At 39.1% G+C, this 11,671-nt stretch overlaps 2 protein-coding genes across 2 annotated transcripts; both read left to right on the top strand.

Moving 5' to 3' along the window:
- Window positions 209–1,268, top strand: LOC104725422 (leucine-rich repeat extensin-like protein 6). The gene has a single exon (XM_010444086.2). The coding sequence runs from the start codon at window positions 495–497 to the stop codon at window positions 1,002–1,004; it is 510 nt and encodes a 169-aa protein (XP_010442388.1). The 5' UTR covers window positions 209–494; the 3' UTR covers window positions 1,005–1,268.
- Window positions 8,364–11,235, top strand: LOC104725421 (COBRA-like protein 9). Its single transcript, XM_010444085.1, has 2 exons — window positions 8,364–9,040; window positions 9,641–11,235. The coding sequence occupies exons 1-2, from the start codon at window positions 8,491–8,493 to the stop codon at window positions 11,074–11,076; spliced, it is 1,986 nt and encodes a 661-aa protein (XP_010442387.1). The 5' UTR covers window positions 8,364–8,490; the 3' UTR covers window positions 11,077–11,235.

The following is an 11,671-nucleotide window of genomic DNA, read 5'->3' as shown; positions in this document are numbered from 1 at the left end:
AATTTTTTTTTTTTTTTTTTTGTAACGAGCGATTATGTATAATTTTGCATGCACCACGATATTTGCAATGGATAATTATAGTCTTCACAGTTCACACACAAAAATATAAATAAATTTAATCATCCAAAATCTCCAATAATTTATCTCCACTACTTTGCATAACTCATACTATTTTATAAGAACTGAACAATCGATCAATCGAACCAGAGTCTCTTTTCATTTAAAAGCATTAAATAAAACTCTTAATACACTCCACCGAACTTTCACTAATTATATACTACTAGTTTATAGTATAACAAAAAATCATTTATAGTATAAGTTTTTATATTAAAAAATCATCGATAAAAAGAAGAACACTCCTCCTTTGAACGTGCTTCTTCTTATTTCTTTCCCACTCCTCTTTGGCTCTCTCTCATCTTCTTCTTCCTCTTTTACCTTTTTTGTGCATATTATTCTCACACACAAAACTAAGTTTCTAAATCCGATCTCTTACAATGGAAACAAACCAGTTACACACTTTGTCTACACTTGTTGTTGTTGTTGTTATGCTGCTAGTGTCAGTAACACCGACAGTGACATCTAAAGACGAGGTTGTTTCTTGTACAATGTGCTCTTCATGCGACAATCCTTGTAGTCCAGTCCAATCAACTCCTCCTCCGCCTTCTCCTCCACCACCGTCAACTCCCACAACCGCCGCATGTCCTCCGCCTCCTTCTCCTCCTAGTCCTAGCTCCGGCGGCAGTAGCGGTGGCGGTAGCTCGTACTATTACCCTCCTCCTTCTTCTGGCGGCAAATACCCTCCACCGTACGGTGACGGTGGTCAAGGCTATTACTATCCTCCGCCTTACTCAGGAAACTACCCTACGCCGCCTCCACCGAACCCGATCGTCCCTTACTTCCCGTTTTACTATCATACTCCACCACCAGGTTCAGGCTCAGATCGGTTTACGAGTTCTTGTTCTATTATTTTTGCTCTTTTCGCTGTCTTCCTCTGTTTAGTGTGACGGATAAATATATTCGCCGGAAAATTAAGAAGAAAACATCGGAAAAATGTGGCAAGATCGGTAGATCTACAAAAATGTTTAGATATATCTTTTGATCATGGAAAACCAAATGATGTTGGATCAAATCATTATCTTTTTACTTTTCTTCGATCTGTTTTTAACTTTTTCTCTTCTTTCTTTTGTTGTTGACAATTTGTATTTAATTGTTCTTGATAATATTAACATATTCAGAATTCAGAAATAAATAATTGTTTACTTTTTATAGCTGTGCTCTTTTAGTGGTTTACACTTAATTAATTAGTTCAATTTTAACACTATTTTGTCGGTCGGGTTTATTTTGCCTTTGAAGTTTAAAATACAGTCTAATGATTTATCTTACTCCTATCTGTATTCGTTAATTAACCAATCCTGTCGTTTTCACGACTAATGGTCAAACGATACAGTAATAAATTTGGTATATCTATTGATCAGCTAAATTCACGGCTAGTAGTACCTTTTTTAATCATTGTATTAGTTTATAATTCACATGTGATTGTCGTTAAATACTTAAATCAGAATATATTAGTATTTCAATTATTGCGAATTTGCACCGTTGGAAAATTCAAAATACACATGCAACGAAAATTTTATAGCTAGCCAGCTTTGGACCAACACATATCTTTCTGTTTTCCCAAGAGGCTAAATTATGTATCGATAAAAAAACATATTTCCCTTTTGTTTCGCTTAGACGGTGGAAATTTATATGCCTAGGTACATATTGTATGCCTAGGTACACAGGTCCTGACCTCCATTGTTGACCTTTAAAGATAAGCCGTAAAAAAGTGCATTAAAATACGAATACTCAACATAAAGATAGTTTGTTACTATTTGGATAGTGGCAATTAGCCCAAAAAGTTGTTGAGGCAGTGGGACAAAAGATCAATGGTCTGTCTCTACAATAATTGTTTTTATTGTTTACCGTTGTTGAATGTTGGTCTGAGTTTAAAGGGATGATAATTGGTAAAACGTTGCTGACACTCTGATTGGGTTAGAGGGTTGGGTTACTTAATCAAGCAGATACCTGATGATACCCGCAATGCTCAAGCCTAAACAGAAGCATGTGATCCTAATAATCCGAAGGCGCAAAGAAGAAATAATATTTGGCCATTCACTAATAATTGATTTCAAAAATGTTGATCAAAAAAAGGAAAGAAAAATACGCAAAATTTAGAGAATCATAGTCGGTTTCCTAGGGCTTACGACTAAGTAGCCCGACCCAATACATTGTGGAACACCCGACCAGTATCCAGACTTACGTCAGATTTTTTTTTTATTCTTCTATAAAAAGCCTATTCTTATTGCCTCCAATGGGGATGCACATCAAATTATGACTTCAGGGATGGCATCGAGAGGTTTTCTTAAAAACATAGTCGACCATGGATACAACCAGCGGGCCAAATTTATGTTTGTGGCTCTAAACATTAATTTTTCGGCCGATTTCTTATACAAATGTGTCAGTGGTGGAGTTGGTTATTTTCTTATTTGCAGTATGAAAGGGTTGTCCTATATGAGGGAGTGCACGACACCAATGACACATTTATATGTCCGGTAAGCTTAACTTTTTTTTTTTTATTTTGTAATCAAGGTAAGCTCCACCTAAAATTGATATGTCTGGTGAATTAAAAGAGATATCTAAACGATATGTTGGAAATCTCGTACGTTTCTCAATTCTCATCATTCTCTTTCTAAATATATACCCTAAATCGGAGGACAACTCCTCTGGTTGCTTCCTTGAGAGTTCCATCATCATAATCAAACCATAACATTTTATATCGTAAATTTTATAACGCTTCAACCAGTCGAATTAATCCTTCATGACTTGAGCTCGGAAACTATTCCGGTTTGGAGGACGTCCCATATGTTTCCCTGATCATGTTCGTATATATGACAGAAAAACTGAAGTCACATTAGTTGTTGTTTTAAGTGTTTTATTATCAAGTTTGAAGTAGTCAAGTCATGGGAATGTGTCTTCCTGACTTGTAGGAGTAGTTGAATAAGTTGCAGGTTTTTTAGGGAGTAGTGCTAAGATATAGTTCTACTATATAATCCTTTTCCTGTAACTCTTTATTTTAAGACATATGGATCATTCAGTTTTTTTTGGTTCTGAGAAAGCTTTCGTATTTGCAAAGATAACAAAGTGGTATCAGAGCCATTACTACTAACCTGAGAGAATGAGTGACAGAGACGCGATGGTGTTACCAAAGTTTGATGGAGACTACGAGCATTGGGCGATGCTCATGGAGAATCTGATCAGATCCAAGGAGTAGTGGGATCTGATTGAGACCGGAATACCTAGTCAAGAAAGAGGAACAGTTCTGTCAGGAGCACAGAGAACCGAGCTGTTGGAGAAAATAGCAGAGAAGACAGTCACCGATCACAAGGTGAAAAACTATCTCTTCGCCTCAATTGACAAGACGATTCTGAAATCGATTCTCAAGAAAGATACGTCGAAGGAGCTGTGGGATTCAATGAAGAAGAAGTATCAAGGAAACGACATGGTGCAGAGTGCACAACTGCAGAGGCTAAGAAGGTCCTTTGAAGTTCTTGAGATGAGTTATGGAGAAACAATTGAAGACTACTTCTCAAGAGTAATGGAAGTAGCGAATGACATGCGTAATCTTGGAGAAGATATGCCTGACTCCAAGATTGTCGAGAAGATTCTCAGAACATTAGCTGAGAAATTCACATACATTGTATGTGCAATTGAGGAGTCCAAGGATATCCGGTATGATAGTTGACGGTCTGCAGAGCTCTCTGAGGGTTCATGAGCAGAACATGGTCAGACACAATGGTGAGGAGAAAGCTCTTAAGGTGGAAGGGCAATGGAGAGTAAGCAATGTCAGAGGCCGGAGAGGATATTCACCTAGAGGAAGAGGAAGAAGTGGATATCAAGGAAGAGGTCGAGGCAATGCAAACAAGGATCATGTAGAATGCTTCAAATGTCACAAGAAGGGGCACTACAAATCAGAGTGTCCAGAGTGGGACAAAGAAGCGAACTATGTAGAGTTGGAGGAGGATCTATTGCTGATGGCACATATAGAGGAAGTCAAGAATGAGGGGGAACAGGTTTGGTTCCTCGACTCAAGTTGCAGTAATCACATGTGCGGTTCAAGAGAGTGGTTCATCGAGTTGGATGATACCTTCAAGAGAACAGTGAAGTTGGGAGACGACAGGAAGATGTCAGTAGAAGGAAGAGGGAAGCTGCGACTTGAAATCAATGGGAGAATTCAAGTAATCTCAGACGTCTACCTTGTGCCTGGGCTGAAGAACAATCTCCTCAGTGTGGGACAGTTGCAGGAGAAAGGGTTAAGAGTCATAATTGAAGATGGGGCATGCGAAGTGTGGCACAAAGGGGAGAAAAGGTTGATAATGCACTCAACAATGTCAAAAAACAGGATGTTCGTAATATTTGCCATTGTTAGAGAAGCTAAGAGAGAAGAAGAGAGTCAGTGCTTACAAGTGATGGAGACAAATGACCTGTGGCACAGAAGATACGGTCATCTCAACAATGGAAGCTTAAGAACATTAGCAGAGAAGAACATGGTGACTGGGATGCCTAAGCTAAGCGAAGAAGCAGAAGGAGCTTTGTGTGATGTCTGCATGAGAGGGAAGCAGAACCGTGAAAGCATTCCCAAGAGAAGTGTGTGGAGATCTACTCGGGGGCTTCAACTGGTTCACACTGATATATGTGGACCAATTACTCCATCATCTGAAGGCGGAAAAAGGTACATCATCAATTTCATAGATGATTACAGTAGAAAGTGCTGGACATACTTCTTGACAGAAAAATCAGAAGCGTTTAGAGTGTTTAAGGAGTTTAAAGTTGGAGTTGAAAGAGAATTGGGGCAACTGTTGGTGTGTCTACGTTCTGACAGGGGAGGAGAGTTTAACTCTAGGGAGTTTGACGAGTATTGCAGAGAATTTGGTATCAAACGTCAACTCACAGTTGCGTATACACCTCAACAGAACGGAATCGCAGAGAGGAAGAACAGAACTGTCATGAACATGACAAGATGCATGATGCTCGAAACCGGTGTTCCAAGACGTTTTTGGCCAGAAGCAGTTCAATATGCTGTATACATATTGAACAGGAGTCCATCAAAGGCTCTAAACGATGTCACACCGGAGGAGAAGTGGAGCAACATGAAACCATCAGTAACACATCTCAGAGTGTTTGGGAGCATTGCGTATGGACTGGTACCATATGAGAAAAGAATTAAGCTTGACGAGAAGAGTGTCAAGTGTGTGTTCTTTGGAGTGAGCAAGGAGTCAAAGGCGTATCGGTTGTACAATCCAGTAACAAAGAAGATAGTAACGAGTAGAGATGTGCAGTTCGATGAAAATAGAGGCTGGAACTGGGAAGATAAACAGGAGGAGAAAGAGCTTCAATGGATAATTCAGACGTTGAACCTGCAGAAAAACATGCGGTTGCAGAAGAAGAAAACCGAGTAATAGAGGAAGAAACTGTTGTAGCAGAGGAAGCTCAATCCGGTTTAGAAGCTCAAAATCCTATTGGAGAAGTTCAGGCTCCTATAAGAGAAGGATCAAAGAGGACGATAAGGAGACCAGTGTGGTTCAAGGATTTTGACACCAGAGATGCAGGATTTCTAGTAGAAGAAGATGAAAGAGAGATCTTGGCAATGTTCATAGCAATAGAAGATCCCACGTCGTTTGATGATGCAGCACAACAAGAAGTGTGGAGAGAAGCAATGGAAAAGGAGATTGCTTCAATTGAAGAGAATAACACTTGGGAGCTTGTTGATCTACCTGAAGGAGCAAAAAAGATTGGAGTTAAGTGGGTATTCAAAACAAAGCTCAATGAGAATGGTGAAATCGACAAATTCAAGGCAAGATTGGTGGCCAAGGGATATCATCAAAAAGAGGGAATAGATTATCATGAGGTCTTCGCACCAGTTGCTAGGTGGGATACCATAAGGGTGATATTAGGACTGGCTGCAGAGAAGGGTTGGTTTGTCTACCAGTTAGATGTCAAGAGTGCTTTCTTGCATGGAGAACTGCTGGAAGAAGTGTTTGTGGAGCAACCAAGAGGGTTTGAGGTCAGTAATGAAGTTGAGAAAGTGTATAGACTGAGAAAAGCCTTGTACGGCTTGAAACAAGCTCCTAGAGCTTGGTATAGTCGCATTGAAGGTTACTTTCTACGAGAAGGCTTTGAGAAGTGCTACTATGAGCATACATTGTTTGTAAAGAAGAAAGACGCAGCTTGGTGGTAAGTCTTTATGTTGATGATCTCATCTACACAGGAGACTCTGCTGAAATGCTAGAAGAGTTTAAGGTCTCCATGATGAATGAGTTCTCTATGACCGATCTGGGGAAAATGAAATATTTTCTGGGAGTGGAGATTGTTCAAGATGAGAAAGGTATCTTCATTAGTCAGAAGAAGTATGCAGAGGAAACTTTGAAGAAGTATGGTATTGAGGAGTGTAATGCAGTTAAGAATCCAATGGTACCGGGTAACAAGCTGACAAGAGAGGGAGCTGGAGAAGAAGTAAATGCTACGACATTTAAGCAGCTTGTTGGGAGCTTAAGGTATCTAACTGCAACTAGACCAGATTTAATTTATTCGGTAAATCTGGTCAGCAGATACATGGAGAAACCAAACGAACAACATATGGCAGCGGCAAAGAGGATCCTAAGATATGTTCAGGGTACACGAGAGTATGGAATTCAGTACAAGTATGGTGGTGAGCAAAAACTGGTTGGATATGTGGATAGCGACTATGCAGGAGATGCTGATGATTTCAAAAGCACCTATGGATACGTTTTTATGTTGGGTGGAGGCGCAGTGTCATGGGTCTCAAAGAAGCAGCCAATTGTCTACAACTGAAGCAGAGTTTGTTTCTGCAGCTTATGGAGCTTGCCAAGCCGTGTGGCTCAGAAATATTATGGCTGAGATTGGTTTTCAGCAAGAGAAAGGTACTATCATGTTCTGCGATAACAGTTCAACAATCAAGTTGTCTAAAAATCCAGTATTACATGGGAGGAGCAAGCATATTCATGTCAGGTTTCATTATTTGAGAGAATTGGTGAATGATGGAGTAATTCAGCTCGGCTATTGCAGTACACATGATCAGGTCTCCGACATCATGACAAAAGCAGTGAAGCTTGAAGTGTTTGAGAAACTCAGGAGCAGAATGGGTGTTTGCTCGAAGGAAGTATAAACTGAAAGGAGACTTTCAGTTTAGGGGAGGAAATGAAGTCACATTAGTTGTTGTTTTAAGTGTTTTATTATCAAGTTTGAAGTAGTCAAGTCATGGGAATGTGTCTTCCTAACTTGTAGGAGTAGTTGAATAAGTTGCAGAAAATAAACAAAAACGATATACAAGACATGGGCAAAGAAGTGTGTCCATTGCCACATATAACATATTACTAAGAACCTAAATTTGTTTGATCCCTAGTGGTCAAATTGTTCACCATGCACTCACTGAACATCCAAATAATTGACGTTCACTCTCATTGTTGTAACAGTTGCCATTGTTGGAAAGTGGGTATATTATATCAACTTCCACTCTGAAGTCTCGAGTAAGCAACTAAGTAATATGAAAAATATATATATATATATATATATATATATTGGAAAAAACTAAGTAAATATGAACAACCTATCAATAATACCCATAAATAAGTGATAAGTCCAATTAAGTCTAGCCGAACAAAAAGCAGTTTTCACGTTATCTTTTTTTTTTTCGTTGTTAAAATTTTCACGTAATCTTCAACACATATCTGAAGTCCTACCATCCATTATTCGACCATCATTTTCACATAGTATACAGGTCAACTGCACCAAAGTTCTACTATACGTTCCATCCCAATCCTAGAAAAACAGGGTTCGGTCAATGTACTATTTTTTTTTTTTGGTTTAAAAAGAGATGTATGTAAAAATTCAATTTATTTACTTTGGCATTTTAATTAATTTGGATTTTTTAAGAAAAGAAACGTTAATATATATTTTGATGAATCTTGAGAAAAAACTAAAAGAAATGAAAAAATAGAACCAATAAGGCTTACCTTCTAGCTGTAAAATATATTGGGGATAGATCAGATCTGTAAAATTGAAGTCCAAAACATCGAGCAGAACGACCACATAGAATTCAAATATATATGTACAGATATTGCGGGTATTGAGCTGGACGATCCATGAAATCTTTTAGAAATATGTTGGCATATTGTTGGAATGATCGTGTCATGCCGATGTTGTGAAAAAATAAATAATTTGCGTCCACGACTCAATTTTTATATTCTCTACTTCATAATCAACCTACCAACGTGCGTGGCACGAGTTCTAAACTCAAAACCTCTCGACGTGAATCCTATTATCCTACAACGTTTTACCAAAACCTCCTATGATTATAGCACTCGCGTTAGACCAAATAAACCAAAAAACAAAAAAAAACCATTTGGGTTCTAATTTTCTTTGGAGAAAGGCACAATGGGACTACTCCTTCCGATTTTATTCGGAGTGTTACTCTTATTAACCATTACTCCACCGTCTCTGTCTCAGCTTCCTCCAGAAATAATGGCTCCGGCACCTGCGCCAATTTCGCCATCAGATCTTTGCAACGGGATCTTTCTCTCTTACGAATTCATACTCGGTCGAAAGATCCCTCCAAACGACACAAGCGACCAGCCTTATCGGTTCGAGTCACTCCTCACGGTTCTAAACAACGGCCGTGAAGAGCTCAAAGAATGGAGGGTGTTCGTTGGATTCCAACACAACGAAATACTTATCTCCGCCAGCGATGCGCTGATCGTCAATGGAACTGAGCTTCCTGCTTTGGTAGGAAACGGCACCATCTTCGGTGGCTATCCTGTCTCCGACCTCAAAACGGCCATTCAAACGGCCGGAGACTTAAAACAGATGACGGCTGAGATCGAGCTTGTCGGGACTCAGTTCATGGTGGCTCCTCCGGCGATTCCTTTGCCGACCAACATATCGCTTGTTAATGATGGTTGGCTCTGTCCTGAACCTACTCTTCAAAGTAATTACTCCTATGATTCCCTTTTGCTCTTATGTTTTGTTAATATTTCTTATGGTAATTGTTAACGTTCAAAATTTTGTTAGAAATAATGTTTCTAGGAGATTTTATTATTTTTTACTTTTTCACTAATTTAGATATTATTTTAGCTGAGTATTTAAATTATGAAATAAGTAAAACAAGATTTTAATAAAAGGTTTTATAATCAATGATCCAATAATACACAATTTTTTTGAGTTTACAAATTCTACAAAATCCACTACCATTAAACAAACNCATATTTGTTTTTTTTTTTTTTTTTTTTTTTTTTTTTTTAATTATATTTTTTTTCCTAACTATAAAATCAATTTTATACAACCCTACCAAACAAAAAAAAAAATCATTTTTATACAAAATATTTTTAGCCTACTATATAAGCCGCACTGTAAATGCTTTAAAGGAAAACACATAGCGCTTTAAACTCATTTCTAACGGATTTAATCACAATCAAGATCGTAAAGTCATCACTTTGTACAATGCAATTAAATTATCATATAATAATGATATACCGTTTGAAGTTAAAATAGCATGTTTCTTACTCAAACAATTAAATATGTCCATTAGGCAAAAGAGAGCTAACGACGTGCTGCAAAAGAGACGCGAGCATTAAAGTCAACACTACAATCACCACCAAATTCTTCCCACGACAGCCAGGAGACTTGACCATAATGTACGACGTGATCAGAGCCTACGACCAGAACTACCTAACCGAAGTAACCATGGAAAACCACAACCCACTAGGCCGGCTCGACCATTGGGAGCTAAGTTTCGACTGGATGCGAGACGAGTTCATACAGAAAATGCAAGGCGCATATCCTACGGTCGTGGACGCCACGAAATGCATCTTCGGTCCTCAGTCCCTAATCTACACTGGTCTCGATTTTGCTGACGTTCTCACCTGTGAGAGACGACCGGTCATCATAGACTTGCCTCCAACCAAAAAAGACGACCCTATTTTAGGCAAGATCCCTTTTTGCTGCAGAAACGGTACGATCTTGCCACCTACTATGGACCCTTCAAAATCAGTCTCCGTCTTCACGATGCAAGTTTCTAAAATGCCTCCCGATTTCAACCGATCCGCGCTTTTCCCTCCGCAGAACTGGAGGATCAAAGGGACGTTAAACCCGGATTACGCGTGCGGGCCGCCCGTTCGGGTAAGCCCGACTTTTTATCCGGATCCGAGCGGTATGCCCACCAATAAATCATCTTTCGCTAGTTGGCAGATCGTATGCAACATCACGCAAGCCAAAACCGAGATACCAAAATGTTGCGTCTCCTTCTCTGCTTTCTTCAACGACTCGATCATTCCATGTAACACTTGCGCTTGTGGTTGTGTTTCCGAAACGCGACGCACCTGCAACGCCGAATCTCCGTCTCTTCTCATCCCTCCAGATGCCCTTCTCTTACCTTTCGAAAACAGAACAGCTCTAACCCTTGCTTGGAACGCACTCAAGCACAAAACCGTCCCTAACCCGATGCCGTGTGGGGACAATTGCGGCGTATCGATTAACTGGCACATGGCCTCGGATTATAGAGGTGGTTGGACAGTGAGGATCACGATTTTTAACTGGGGAGAAATCGATTTCCCCAACTGGTTCCTCGCGGTTCAGATGAAAAAACCGGCGCTTCTAGGGTTCGAGAAAGCCTACTCGTTCAACGCGAGTCTCTTAAGCGTGGACGGAGGTGTCAACAACACCATTTTCATGGAAGGTCTGCCGGGTCTAGATTATCTTGTGGCCGAGGCTGATGAAAAAGATCCAAAGAAGAAGAATATTAGGGTTTCGGGTAAACAGCAATCGGTTATACAGTTCAGCAAGAAACTCACCCCGGGGATTAATGTGGCGGAACGTGATGGGTTTCCGGCGAAAGTAATATTTAACGGCGAGGAATGTTTGCTTCCTGATGTGCTTCCCATGGCTAGTGGTGGCAGACGAAATGGGTTTATCACGGTTTTGTTTTTTATAACGTTTTACGTCGCGGTGTTTATGATTCGGTTATAAGCTTTTTTCTAGGATTTATTTACCCTGTTTTGTTGATTGATTAATTTGTTTTGTAAAATAAAATTGATCTTTAATTACTCTATAAGGCTGCAGTTGTTTGTAAAACCAATATTCTAGATTTTTGTTTTGTCTTTTTATACCACAAAATTTGAACGCATAGAGTTGTACATGTACTATGCATAGTTTGCATAAACTAAGAAATTATATTCTCTATGTGAATATTCATTCTCTTGGGGTTTGCATAAGCTAACAAATTTTGTGAAATTATATATAATATTAGTAATCTATGCACGGAAGTCTTCGCCGGGGGGTACAACAAGATTTCCTCGTAACTTTTGGTCCGAAAAACTTACGATAGATGTTTAGTACGTAGCAATACGTAGAATGTATAATTTTTTAAAATATAGTATCTTTCTACCTTCTCCCTCTACTCCAGGGATTTTCTTATAACGGGATTAAGATAGAATTAAGTGAAATTTTTTTATTAAAAAAAAAAAACAAAAGTTTTAGGTGGTATATACTATGTAGATAATTATAAATGTTTTACTTATTCAATCTTATTTTCAAGCACCAAGATATTTGTTAGCGTGATCCT

This window comes from Camelina sativa, chromosome 11, assembly GCF_000633955.1.
Source record: "Camelina sativa cultivar DH55 chromosome 11, Cs, whole genome shotgun sequence".
NCBI lineage: Eukaryota > Viridiplantae > Streptophyta > Magnoliopsida > Brassicales > Brassicaceae > Camelina > Camelina sativa.
The sequence above is the reverse complement of the archived record's forward strand: the minus strand, read 5'-3'. Positions and strand labels throughout refer to the sequence as shown.

Bases quoted from the DNA above. Each gene is read 5' to 3' on its own strand.
- LOC104725422 (XM_010444086.2), top strand. From the start codon at position 495: ATGGAAACAAACCAGTTACACACTTTGTCTACACTTGTTGTTGTTGTT.
- LOC104725421 (XM_010444085.1), top strand. From the start codon at position 8,491: ATGGGACTACTCCTTCCGATTTTATTCGGAGTGTTACTCTTATTAACC. The intron at 9,041-9,640 runs GTAATTACTCCT...TATGTCCATTAG, and splicing joins TCCTGAACCTACTCTTCAAA to GCAAAAGAGAGCTAACGACG.